Source organism: Gossypium hirsutum, chromosome A01 (genome assembly GCF_007990345.1).
Source record: "Gossypium hirsutum isolate 1008001.06 chromosome A01, Gossypium_hirsutum_v2.1, whole genome shotgun sequence".
NCBI lineage: Eukaryota > Viridiplantae > Streptophyta > Magnoliopsida > Malvales > Malvaceae > Gossypium > Gossypium hirsutum.
The window spans coordinates 107,773,924-107,789,078 of NC_053424.1; the positions used below are offsets into that span (position 1 = coordinate 107,773,924).

Sequence of the window (15,155 nt, forward strand, 5' to 3'; positions counted from 1 at the left end):
TACATTATCTAACAAAACCTTTCAAATACTCAATTGTGAGCTTATACACCACCTTCACAAGTTTCTTCGATTTGAAACTTATATAATTCATGTACATACCTGTATCATTTAACATCAATCTCATACTCATCCATCTCTTTCGTTTATCCGTTGAACCATTCAGAATAGAAGTCGGATACTCAAGGGTCTCACACGATAAGTACCTATACCATGGCCCGAAGCCAAATCAAGGTAACTTATATCTGAAGTACTGATATTATGGCTCGAAGCCAAATCAGCTGATATTCATAACCTGAAGACAAATCGGTATATCTTGCACCCGAAGTGCTAATATCATGGCCCGAAGCCAACATAATGTATCCCCTAATGACATGTCACTAGTATCCTAAACTATTCCTAAGGTTCAACCGAGATTTCAAATGTTGAATTATCATCGAGTCAAATGTCGAACTTATCCAAAGTCTTGTATTCACAACTTATAGTATATCAAAGTATTTAAAATACAATTATAATGAATTTATCACATACGAACTTACCTCAAATGTGGAAACGACGAAATAAGTCGATTAGTCGATAACTTTAGTTTTTCCCGATCTAGATCCGAATTCCACTTTTCTTGATCTAAATATATTCAAAATTAACTCATTTAATCATCTATTTATTCAATTCAATCCAACATATACATTAGGGCTATTTTACACATTTTCCCCTAAACCTTCACATTTTTACAATTTAGTCCTTATTGCACAAAATCACAAATTCATGCAAATTTCAAAACACCCATGCTTAGCCGAATTACCATTATGCCCTTAGCAACCCATATTTTTCATTTTTTTCACATTTTAACTGCAAAGTTTCAATATTTCTTAATTTAATCCCTATTTTGCATTTTCACTAAAAATCACTTAACAAAACTTGTATATCTATCAACAAGCATTCATAATCTACCAATAAAATTCAAAATAAATATGTATTCATCAATGGAATCATTCAAAATCTTTAAAAAATTTTCAAAATAGTCCCTGGGCAAGCTAGTACTAGTTGCAACGATCACAAAAACATAGAAATCATTAAAAATCGAGCAAAAACGGACATACAATTAGGAATGAAGTGAGCGAATGCTTGAACACAAAAAATGGCTTCCCTTAGCCCTAGTTTTTGGTTCCAAGAAGATGAATGAAAGAAATATTTCATTTGTTTTATTTAATTTTACTTATTAATTATCATTTACCATTTTAACCTTAATTATAATTCATTAAAATCATGTAATGCAAGCCCATATTTGACCACTCACAATTAAAATGGTCTAATTACAACATAAGGACCTTAAATTTAAGGTTCTATAGCTATTAGACACCTTTAGCTATTAGAACTCAAGTTTTATGCTTTATGCGATTTAGTCCTTTTTATCAAATTGACCAATCAAATGATAAAATTTCTTAACGAAATTTTCACACTAACATAATATCATAATTTACACATTAAAATAATAATAAAATAAATATTTTGACTTTATATTTGTGGTCCCGAAACCACTGTTCCAATTTGACTAAAAACGGGCTGTTACACCTAATCTTTTTGGGATAATATCCGCTCTCCCAATATGATCATATTTTATCTCATGATAACCATTACATCTTCCTTCATGAAAATTCAATTACTATTAAATAGTAATCAAGTCATTCATCACAAAGATGAATAACCAGTGACCACGTTTACTTTTCATGAACCATGTAATGCCAATGAGAGGATATCATTTACCTATGTCTCGAGCTATGAATTCCATTGTTATGAATGATGCTACATACTGTAGAAGTCATACACCCAACACACTAGCTTTCGGTTCCTTATCTATTCGAATTCAGACTTTTACTTACATCAAAGTGTACGAGTCACACATACATAGTCCGTCATCCACTTAGGATTTAAGTATTACACACTATAAACATCGCAAGTGAATAAATCCATAAACAGATTCAGGATTCATTCATCTTGGATCCTGTTTAATGCACTGTCAGTCCAGTTAGTCATATTTATGTCTCTATCTTGTAGAAGTCATCCATTTTGATGCCCAAAACAAAACATTTCCTTGATTGGATTTGATAGACGACATATTAGTCCTTCAATTGGTTTGCTCATTTTTTATTTGACTAATAAAATGTTTAGGTTTGTCTACTAATACAAGTTGTTGTTCCATATTACGATCTGACCACGTAACACTACACTTAGGGCACCAGATCAACAATTTACCACTAACTGAATTTGAGTATAATAATAGTTTCTAGTAGAATATTCAAATGGCTCCATATGAAGTTTTATATGGCCGATGGTGCATAACACCTTTATACTGGTCAGAACTGAGTGAGAAAAAGATTACCAGGTTGAAGTTGATTCAAGAAACAAAAGATATAGTAAAGTTGATCAGAGGCAGGTTGAAAACAACCTTAAATAGACAAAAATCTTATGTTAGTCCAAAGTTGAAGAATATTGAATATGTCGTGGGTGATAAGTTATTTCTGAAGGTCTCTTCGTGGAAAAAGATATTGTGTTTTGGTCTCAAGTGAAAGTTGAGTCCTAAGTATATCGGGCCTTATTAGATTATTGAGAAAGTGGGATCGATTACCTATTGTCTAGCTTTACCATTGGAACTACAAAAGATTCACGATGTGTTTCATGTATCTATGCTCCGACGATATCGGTCTGGTCCATCTCATATTATAGCGGTGAGACAATTAAAGTTTAGTCTGATTTTTCATATGAAGAATAGTTGGTAGAGATATTTGCTTGAGAAGTAAAAGAGCTGAGAAATAAGCACGTGCCATTGGTAAAAGTACTGCGGCAAAGTCATAGCACAGGAGAAGCAACTTGGAAACCAAAAGAGACAATGAGATCCTAGTATCCCCACTTCTTTCCAGGTGAAATTTGGGGACAAATTTCTTAAGAGAGGGAAAATTATAATGACCCTATTTTTAACGTTGTTGAAAAATATGATTTTGAGACATTGTTTCCGTAAACCAAGTCTATAAATATTAAATAAGGATATTTACGAATTTAGTATATTGATGAATTGAAATTTACGAATCATGAATCAAAATATATAACAAATTTGGAAAATTGGTTACCCTATTTGTTGTTTGGACTGATTTGGATGTAGTTGACATGCCATAAGTTCGGATATTGATTGGAAACCATTGTTATCGGGAAACCTGGTGTGGTAGATTGTACATATAGAGTCATCATTACCAGGCAATCTAAGATGACAAGATAATCAAATTGTGAAAACCATCGTTGCTAGGCAACTTGGGGTGACAGATCCATGTATCTATTTTAAGTCTGTGTTTGGTTAATAGGGTTATATAAACATTATTCAGGTATATGGTCAATTGAAATGAAATGTGATTGATTCAGTGTAATTGCACACTTATGAAATGTGATATTCGACAGCATGTGAAAGATCATGCAAAATGAGATAAAAATAAGTCCTGGGGGCCGGTCGAGAATTAAAGAGCTAATATGCTAAAAAAAGATGAAATTTAATATATATATGTACGTATACGAGTTGATGATTGTGTTTGAATAAGTATATGCTTATGGATGATAATGTGAAATGAATGAAAGATGATATGGCAAGTATATGTATATATGGCATGGTTCAATTATATGAATTACTCATTATGTTTATGCTATTAGTTGATATGTTGCAAAAGAAATAAATGATACCTTAATATTGAATAACATGTATGGTATGTTTAGGTACTTATGTAAATGAATTGAAGTGCAAAATAGTATGAATGGTATGTTTAGGTACTTATGTAAGGAATTGAAGTGTAAAAGGGATATGTGCAAGTTATGTAGTAATGGGAATTTTGGCATGAGTGTGTATGTGATTTGGCTATAATTGAAATAGAGTAGAATGTTTGCATTGATTATTCTTGTACTATATATTGACTTGAATCATGGAAATACCACTAACCTTTATCGCTTAGCGTATAATTTGTTTTCTCCATACGGAGGTATAGGTAAATCCTAAAGTTCTGAAGTGTGATCAACATCCAACAAGAGATCCTCGACTCAACAATGTTTGTATAATTTTTTTAGTTAAATATATGACACATACCTAGGTTGAGTCGATTTTGGCACAATATGCGATCGTGTTTATTTGTGAAGTTAGAATTGGTATTTTGGAAATTGTCACATGGATATTGGATTATGAATTTGGGTATGTCAGAAGGTTTGAAATGCATAAATTAGTTTATATGTTTATGACCTATTGAATATGTATATATATATGTCAAATGTTTTAAATGTTTGTACTATAAAATTAGCTTATAGATTGCATGGTATTAGTACATTTGTGAATAAGATAGTATTGAACTTTTGGATCATGTGTATTTGGCTAGAAAACTACATTAGAAATGTTGGATTGTTGTTTAAGTAAGTACAAGTTGGTGCCGTTTTAGACCATTTGCCAACAGACGGTCACGTTGCAACGTTGGACCCTTGTGGTCGTGACGAGACCTAGTCAGTATGTTGCGTCGCAACAAGGAACCCTTGAAGTCCGGCACGAAGCCCCAGAAGCCGCGATAAGAAACCTAAGAAGTTTCGACGTCAACTCAAAAATTTGAAATCTTTACGATTTGGTCCTAATTCGACCTTGGGTTAGTAATAGAGATTTTGTAAGCTCGTGTAAGACCAAAAATTGATCGTATATCATATCATATCATATGCATGCATTACTAGTATTTAAAATGTATAATAGTATAAATTGAATATATTTGATCGTAAATTCTCCAGCAACGAATGTGGCATATTATAGCTCTGACTCGATATGGTGTGTTATATTAACAACATGAACAAATCAAGAGAATTAAACTGCAACCATATTTCTAAATCAGGTTTTAATCTCATTTGAGTAATGAGACGATTAACCTATGGATTTTCTAACGACATAAATAAATTAACTCATTGTAAATTTGTAAGGAACATACTACATATTCATATGAAGCATAATGAAAGAGAAATAAATAAAACTTAGTAAAACTTGATATTAAATAAATTTCGAATGAGTTAATGCAATCTACAAACGAATTGAGAGTTGATTACTTTGACTATATACTATGAAAAGAAAATAAACTTTACAATTGTTCTAATCTAAAATTACGTCTCTTCCTCTAAGAAGAGCTAAAGAAATAATAATACAAGGACTAGGATAAGTTTTGTTAAGATTTTTGTCCTTAGTGCAGTGATTTTTTTATGATTACTTATAATTTTTTTAATTAATTAAGAGATAAATAGTAAAAATTATACTATTACTAATTAAATTAATTAACAAATAATATCAAATAAAATTTTTATCTCTAATTAATAAAATTAATACGCAATAAATAATAAATAAAAGAGTTTAAATATTTATAGATCACTAAATTAAAGATTTTATATTCCACAAAAACTCCCTTTTACTTGAAGGATGACACTATAAAAAAAAATTAAATCCAAGCAATTCAACACAACTTTATAAGTTTAAAAGCCTAAAAAGTTCAAAAATTGAACCATGAAAAGAAGATTATGAAAGGTAGATGCTTTCTCTAAAGTTTATGAATTTTTTTTTAAAGAAAATAAAAAAAATCAAAGAAATTTTAAAGAACACTAAATTAATTCTGAAGAGAACTACTCTCAACTGATAGAAAAAGAAAGCTAAATTCATTTTTTAAAGATAAAGCCCGAAAGACCCTTGAAGCGGAATCATCTATCTAAGATTAAGGGTTGAAAACCTTTGGATCAAAGCTCTTTCAATTTCGATTGCAACAATATAAAAAAGATAAAACTTGTTCTTTAAGATCAAGTCTTAAAAACCCTTGAAACAGAATCATTTATCTAAAATCAAGTCTCAAAGATTCTTGAATCCAAACTCTCTCCAAATTTATTTTTTTAGATTAAGTCTCAACAACTCTTAAAACAAACTTAATTTATTCAACACTAAGTCTTGAAGACCATTGAGTATCTGATCAAATTCTCAAGCACACATAGCTCTAAACTCAATTTCAAAATCAAGTCTCAACGACTCTTAAAATGATTTATATCCATTTAAAATCAAGTCTAGACATATCTAATTAAAACTTATAAATAAAATTCTTTGATTATTTTGTTTTCAATTTTCATGAAAAATATAGTTTGAAAAGAATCAAACATGGGGGAAACCTCCAAGAATTATGAACTCAAGAAGCGTAAGACAATGCAAACAAATTTGTTTTTCTTGGAACCATATTAAAACAAAAGCAAGTCCGGGGTTTGAAGACACAATCTCATGATTCTGATATAACGGTTCTTTTTTATTCCAAAAAATCAATAATATGAGAAAAAATGGGCCGCAATTGATTCCTATTCCTTCTTTTTTTTTTTTCAACAGAGCAAAGAATTCCATGGCGTTCTGTTTCTACTCGTTAAAATGGGAGCAAATCACATCCGCTCGTACTGAGTGCTCTACTTACAGTCACCACAAATTTTAGCTTTTCAACATTTCAAAAGCTTGCTGCAAAATTATAAATTTATTCTTATTTATATATTCCAATTAAATTTTATAAATTATTTTAAAGATATTCAAATTTTATTTTCGTTAATACTAAAATAATACATCATAGTAATAATAACACAAGGGGAAAGAAATACACCTTGCTTTTGAGTCAATTATCACACAAATTATAAAGTTAATTTATAAAATTATGTTTATATTTGATTTAATATATAAAATATAGTCTAATATATTGAAATTAAAATTTATAAACAATTTATATTAATTTCTAAAAATATTTGAAATTGATATTTCATATATAATTATATTATTATTATTTATTTCTTCACATAATTTTTTTGCGAAGATACTAAAAATTTTGAGCCATATTTTTAAACAGTTATCAGAAACATTTTAGAAAGCAATCCTAAATTAGGACATTAGGAATTCCTGCATCCCTTGCTTCTAAGCATTGAATTGAAGACAACAGAGTTCAACAAATACAGAATCTGAACCTTCCAAAACTATGTTATTACTACAAGTGCCCAGTTCATTGACAGACAAGAATTGCCAACAAGTTTTAATTTTCCACCACGCGCGTAACCATAACCAATGTTCCACTACTGGTTATTTACCTAAATGACCAAAAAAAAAAACAATGGCAAAAATATTTAAGTTTAAAAACATTTACACAAATTATCTAAAATAGAGTAAAATAAGGCTCGGGGTTAATGACCGGCACCACCAAAGATTTTGACATAATTATTGTCTAATGATTATGTCAGGGGTTAAAAAATTATTTTTTAGGGTGCTGGACACTAGATGAATAGCGTCCATATAATTTTTTTAAACCGTAGCATATTGGTATATTTTTATACCAGTATTTGAAAAAAAAAATTGGGTTGGGCGACTTAAGTGGCCGCACCACTTTTTTACATAAAAATATAATTTTTTTGGGTTCTAGCACACTGATAGTCGACACACTTTATTAGATAAAAAAATACTTGAGGTTTGAAAAAGTAGATGGTCAGCGTCAGCTTTTTTGGGAATTGAAAATATTTTTTTGGATGCTCGGACAATGATGACCTACACCTTCTTAGTCTATATATACAAAAGCTATTTAGTTGTGGTATTATAATTGGATGGGAAAATAAATTGTTGAGATTATCATCAAATGAGAGTGTTTGGGTGTGTACCATTAAATGGGGATACCGTATTTAGGAATGTATCATCAAATAGGTGTGATGCAGTAGATTGTAGATCGAAGTGTGTGGGATTGTACAACCGAGTTTCGGGGTTAAATTATATACTGTCATATTTTAATAGAGTTGAATTATATAATGTCACGTGAACCGTAAAAGTTATGCCATCAAAGGTTGGATGACTTCCTCTGTCATAGATGGAGAACTATGTAGACCGATTATGGTTAAAGAACATGGCAGGTGAACATGGTCAAAATTACTAAATGCAACGTAGACCTGATTCAAGCAGAAGACTATTAACTGTGGAGAAACTATTATTCAAAATGTTCATATTATTTTTGTATCCGTAAATCAATTTTAGTCTGTATTATTTGTTGGTCGAATTTTATATTTTCGTATATCAGTTTTGTAAAATGTTTGTATTATTTTTGGATTTGTAAAAATATTTTAGTCTGTATTATTTGTCGATCGAATTTTATATTTTCGTATATCAATTTTATAAAATGTTCGTATTATTTTTGCACCTGTAAATAAAATTTAGTCGGTATTATCTGTTGGTTGAATTATATATTTTTGTATATTAATTTTGTAGAATATTCGTATTATCTTGTATATGTAATTTTTTTGTTGCGTCTTATTATTTGTTCGAATTATTTTTTTACTTAATATTTTTTACTCATCTATGCCCACAAATAATTACATTAAAAATTCAAAATTTTCTATATTGGAAGAAAAATTACAAAGTAAATATTTACAACAACAAAAAAATTCAAAACTGTCAAGATCCCGGTGACGTCCCCGAGGCTAGCATATAATGATTGGGCTGCCTCCACCGGCAAGGGTGTGCACCTTGAGGAGGCATTTGATAGTTGCTTAGGTCGACCTCTAGTGTACTTAAGAAAGTTGTATAATCGTATACCCCATCATCATGGGTGAAAGGGTATTGGAAGACTGGAGGTGTCGAGCCAAAAATATCCTCAATGTTAGGTGTAGGTTCTTACTGATGGAGCTCCGGGTGGTATGAGGACGATTCGGAGTGTGTCGAATGTTAAGGCTCGAGATAGTCGCCAAATATGTCCTCGAACGAAGGGGCATTTAGATAGGTGGTATACGATGATCATTCAGATACTTCATATTAGGGCTCGAGAACAAGGTTTGAGACAGCTTCCGTGTTCACGAATAGTGGAACTCGGTTACGAAACGATCGTGTTTCGATCCTACATGATTGAAAATATTTCAGTTGCGTGTGTTCTAGGATCACTATTTATCAACCCTAGAATATGTAGGGCATCTTGTTTTTGACGTACCAGGCGTTCCACAGAATGATGTATGGAGCATGTTCCTTCACCCAATTTATGTGGTCCCTATCCTCTTTTTCAATCCCGTGTATTTCTTTGAATTCCTGTGTAGGGTCTGGGATAGGTTGCATGCAACTGAACTGTCTGAAGACTCGATCCGTGGCATGCCACTCGACCATATGAAAATTATTCAATGACACGTTTTTCACGAACAGAACTTGCTGCTCATGAACCCATGATGGTATGAGTGGCATAAATTTCTAGTCTGAATACAGCATCCATAGAAATTGCACAGTATTGCATTTGGAGAAAAAAGGTTTATTCAATTATTTTACCTTATCCTTAGAGTGAGTTTCTATCATCTGGCGGTATATCGACACGGTGTATGATTGTCCAATTCCCGGTAATGTCGTCCATCTGAAATACACGTTCATATTTATTATTATTATTTTCATCATGCAAAAAGTACTATACTATATAATTAAGAAACAAAAGATATAGCGAATGATAAATCACCTATTTACGAGTGGCCAAGACAGCGGTTGATGGCTCACTGATGCCAAAAATGGCATCCGGTATAAGGCCTATGACTACAGTATAAGGCAGCAACCGTCCATGGTCTTCGTGGATGGCTTTATCGCTCGACAAAGCTTGTGGTATAAGCATGCCAGTACTGCAGAGCCCTAACTATAGTTACGGGCTTGGGCTAGGTCTTTTAGTAAAGGGAGGTACATGATGTGGACTTTATTCTGATTTATATCGATCATCAATACCCCACCTATGAGTTGTAGAATAAATATTCTAGTAGTGTAGATAATGTCTATCTGCGTTGGACTGCTCGGTAGATGCTTGAAGTTATTTTTAAACCACGTGAATTTCAGCTCGGTTAATTTTCCTTCTTCATTTTTGATGGTCACTTTTCCTAATAATCGTTGGCAAGTTCCCCACGGATCGAGCATTTTCTTTTACCCGATCATTGCTTCTCCATTAATAGATAGCCTTAGCTGGACTGCTACATCTTGCAGTGTGATTGTTGCCTCCCCACATGGGAGGTGGAACGTGTGTGTCTCCGGGCGCTATCGTTCAACTAGGGTTGATATTAATTCGGCTTGTAGGTCAGCAATTTGAATGTACGCGGGTTCCCCAAACCCTGCGACTTCTAAATACAACAGGACCCTCTGATTCGAAAAATATCCCAAATCATGGAGTCGAGGTCTCACAACCCAATACCGTTCTTGCGGAAAGAGTAAAAATAATACGTTTTATTTATCGTTAAAAAAATTATTATAAGTTTTGTTTAAAGTTCAATTAGTGAATATTTTACTGTATCCTGAACAAACTTAGCAATGTGGTTGTCATGCTTTAGAAGAGAATTATCATCATTATGATATCTGCGTAAAAATAGAAAAAATTATCACGAACGCTATAAAAAATTAAGAAATTACTAGAAAACATTTACTTTTGAAATAATGTTTTAGTTACTTACATATTTTAAATACTGGAAAAAATTTCGATGAACGGCGGCGGCCAGTGGTGGTCGACAGTGGAACTTTCGGTGGTCGATTGTGGAGCTTGCGATGGTGGAACAGTTAGGGTTCAAATGTGGGATTTATAATGGGGGGACAATAGAGGGTGAAGGAAAAATTTAGGAAGAAAATAGAAAAAAAAAGAAATTTTTTTACCTGAAAGCATCGTGACCTGTGCCAGTTGGGTCACGTCGATGTAGGCTTGAAGCCGACCATCACATGGCCAAGGCTTGACATGCTAGCCCTGCACACTGAACCAATCCATTTAGTGGCCTGTGGCCTGTTGACCTAACCTGGGCCCCACACCATAGTAGTCTGAAACCGACCATTTAGTGGCCTGGCTCGTTCCATCACCTTTTTCTTTTTTCTTTTTTAATTCGTATCTATACAATTTTTTTATTTATACTTAAATTAATATTTTTATTGCTTTTTAATTAAAATCTATCTATTCAATTATTTTTTATTTATACTTTAAATAATTTTTTAATTAAAATCGATCTACTCGATTATTTTTTAATTTATGCTTTGATTAAATTTTTATTCTTTTTTTAATAAAAATATATCTATTCGATTATTTTTTATTTATACTTAAATTAATTTTTTATTCTTTTTTAATAAAAATATATCTATTCATTTATTTTTTAATTTATACTTTAATTGATTTTTTATTCTTTTTTAATTAAAATCTATCTATTTGATTACATTTAATTTATACTTTAATTAATTTTTTTAATTAATATATATTCAATTATTTTTATTTATAGTTTAATTAATTTTTTATTCCTTTTTAATTAAAATCTATCTATTCAATTATTTTTAATATATACTTTAATTACTTTTTTTATTCTTTTTTAATTAAAATCTATCTATTCCATTATTTTTTAATTTATACTTTAAATAATTTTTTTCTTTTTAATTAAAATATATTCAATTATTTTTTATTTATGCCTTAATTAATTTTTTTCTTTTTTAATTAAATCTATCTATTCAATTGTTTTTTATCTAAATTTGTTGCTTTAAATATTTTTTTAATTTGATTGTTTAGATTAAGAATTATGGAAAAACAATTTAGAAAATATCATGGAAACATAATTTATATGATTTATATAATTTGAAAACTTTTTTAATGACACGTTCTTTTACAAGAATCATGAAAAAATAAGAAATAATTCGTCGTCTTTCAATTTAGCATTGCGAGAAGATTGATTGGGAACATAGACATGATGTGAGCAAGTTGATCAATTGTGGCCCGATGTTCGGCATACCATACACTGTTTAGGTTTGCCCATCTCCTTGACATCCATGTCATTTCGAATCCTCATTGAATGTCGTCGACCTTTAGGATGTCTATGGAGACTACAGTCCGAAAACATCTCGAAAGCAAGCGGCGGAACTTCCTAGTTGGAGACATCTGGCATTACAGGAAATTCATTGCCCCAGATATGCAATGTGTCTTGTAGCGTGTAAACCTCGTCTATGAATTGTTCAACATCTAGATTTTCATGCGCACACGGATATAAAACAGTCTAGAACCTCTCGCTGTCGCATGTGAATGTGTAATGCGAATGTGCAAGTATACACGTCGAATCAAGTAATAAAGTGATGAGTGAGTATCGTCTCCATAAGGATCGAAATTGACTAAAATAATTAGTTATGTTATTACTATGAAACTAACTAATTAAACTGAACAAAAGGGATAGGTGAATAATTGATAAAGAGATGTAATGAAGGATTTAGAAAATCAATTATGACTAAAAATATGCTATGAAAATTAAAATGTTGTGCCAATTCTCAATGATTAAGTGGGAAAGAGTTTGTACTGATGAATGATAAATGTTGGAATTACTTGGGTTTATTTCTATAACATAATAATGCCATGGAAAAATCTTAACCATTCTACTGCTCAGGGAATCATTATTGTAGCCTGCTTCTTTCGAAGGATGGACTTTGATATATCATTCTGAGTTTTTGTATGTCTACAAACTAAAGAATGTTATCCGAATTTTTTTCCCTTTCCCTGTACAGATTGCAACTCCTATGTCTCGAGTGCTACAATTATTCTTTCAAATACTTGCCTGTATCAACCGATTATTATCCAATGCAATTAATCTTTTCAGAATTAAATCAGATCTAATAACATGCTACACAGTCATGTATGTCTAGAGCTTGCATACATGCATTAAAAATAATCACAAATCGAATGAAACAGTATTCAACTCAAAATCAAACCATGGACATTAAAAGTTAATAAAAAATTCACCCATAATAATTCCAACCCAAAGAAAATTAGTTCATAGGTTGAACATTAGAATTCATAACATAACCATTCAACGTCATTTTTTAAATTCACGAATCACAAATTCAAATCAAAAAATAAAGGTAGAACAGCAGGAAGCTTTCGTTACTCCATATTTCACTTTGATAATGAGATTTGATGTAAACCCAGGGCATATTTCTCTTCCCTTTCCTTGTGCCTATAATTCTTCTACTCTGTAAATTGCTACCCTTTTCACTTTTCCTTTGAGAATGCATGAGAATCTGATGCAGAGAGATGGAAACCGTTATTCTCTCTTTTTCTCTCTTCCTTTGATCCTCATTTTTCTCTATTCTCCTTTCTTATTTATAGGATAGGTCCCTCCCTCTCAGCACACATCTTTTGCTTCTTTTTTTCAGGATGATTTATCTGGTACAAGTATAGCTGGTTGAGAGTGATGTGGACTGCGTGCTGCATCATCTTCCTGAAATTGCCATGGCATTCGTGCTAGCAATCTAACCAACACTTTGTAATGGTAATATTTCACTTCTTTCATTTTCCTATCCTTTTTCTCTTCTCTTCTTCATCTTACACCTGCTGCTAACCACAAATAACACCTTTTTTCCCCAATAATAGAAGTAACAAATAATAACATGTATAACACAATCCAAGCTTTGTTATGTAATGTTCTAAAAATATCTAAAAATGCAAACATATTTACCTAATTGCAAACAATTAGTTCAATTTAAAGGCTTAAAATATAATTCTTTTTAAGGGTTATCACCCATACTCGCAACGCCTATTTCACAAATCAATTGCGTACGACTTGGGCAGAAGACTCAAGCGACGACCGATGTGATATCCCGAATTAGGGCCTAAAAGGAATAGTGGTTTCGAAACCACAATTCTGAAGTAGAAAAATTTATTCCGATTAATTTTTATAATTTATTGAGTGAAAAATTTATTCCAATTAATTTTTATAATTTATTGAGTGATTAGATGCATGTGTTAGAATATCGATAGAAAATTTCATGAATTGCATGTCTAATTTGCCTATTAGGACTTAATTGCAAAAGTTGATAAATATGAGTTTTAGATGTTAAAGGATTTAATTGAAGAGCATAATTGAAGTAGAGGTCCTTAAATGGTAATTATACCATTAGGTTTTCATGGACAAAAGTGGACATACATAGGTAGAAATAACCAAAGTTTTTAATGAAGGGTATTTTAGTCATTTGGTAATTAAAAGATTAAAAAAGGAAAAAGATGGCAAAATATGTCCATCTTCTTCATTAGGACTAAATTTCAAGGGTTCTCCATAGCTAGGGTTTGTTTCAAGCTTCAAAGCTCCATAGTAAGTGATTCCAAGCCCCGTTTTTAATGTTCTTTATGTTTTTGAAGTCTCGGTAACTTGATTTAGCTTATTCTAGCAATAATTTAACCTAGGGTTTATATTTTGAAAAATACCCATAGGTGAAATGTGTTTATTTTGATGTTTTATGGTAGAATATTAAGCTTTAAATTGTGTTAAACAACTTTTGCTAAACGATTTTACGTGAAAACGAGTAAAATGACATAATCGGTAAAAATACCTAATGTTTATAGCTACATGTTAGAGTGAGAATTTGATGTTGCCATAGAAGGGAAAAATGATAAGCATGTCATAAAACATAACAATTTTGGAAAAAAAAATTTAATTTTTGAGCTTTGGGGAAAAAGTGTAAATATGCAAAAGTTTAGGGGCAAAATTGTAATTTTTTCAAAGTTAGAGTTGAGGACTGTTTTGATAAATATGAGTATTAAATCAGCTAAATGTGTTATTTTATACCAAGAAAGACGTGGAATCGACCTTGATCGGGGAAAGGAAAAGATTGTGGACTAAATTACAAAATTTCTTTATTTTGTATCGAGGTAAGTTCATGTGTAAATGTAGTAACATAATTGTCATTTTAAGTAATTTAATGTTATTTATATGATATGATGATTAATATCATGAAATATTATGCTTTGTGGTTATTATTGAGTAATATGCAAATTATGTGTGCTGCTTGTTAAATATGAATTGCTACCGAGTATCGGTTTCGATATTCCGTGGAAGACGGCAAAGATGTGTGATCGAGGAAAAAACCCGTTTGAACCTTGGGAATAGATTAGAATACAAGTGACATGTCACTAGGATATTTGAGTTCCGAACTCGTTGAGTTGAGTCCGAGTTCGTGAGATGTAACAAGGCATCCGAACTCGTTGAGTTGAGTCCGAGTTCACTTATGGGTGGGTTACATGGTAGCTTGGCTACATAATTTCCGCAGGCTATTGAGTTTGTCTAGATGCGGGTATGGCACTTATGTGCATGAAATCCGTGTATTC

General features: G+C 31.5%; 1 protein-coding gene across 1 annotated transcript; it reads right to left on the reverse strand.

The window, feature by feature from the left end:
* Nucleotides 1–8,446: 8,446 nt before the first annotated feature.
* LOC121229141 (uncharacterized) lies at nt 8,447–10,380 on the reverse strand. Its single transcript, XM_041112520.1, has 4 exons — nt 9,525–10,380; nt 9,344–9,425; nt 9,018–9,229; nt 8,447–8,927 (listed from the first exon to the last, which is right to left on the reverse strand). Exons 1-4 carry the CDS (start codon nt 9,578–9,580, stop codon nt 8,846–8,848), a joined length of 432 nt encoding a protein of 143 aa, XP_040968454.1. The 5' UTR covers nt 9,581–10,380; the 3' UTR covers nt 8,447–8,845.
* Nucleotides 10,381–15,155: the final 4,775 nt, after the last annotated feature.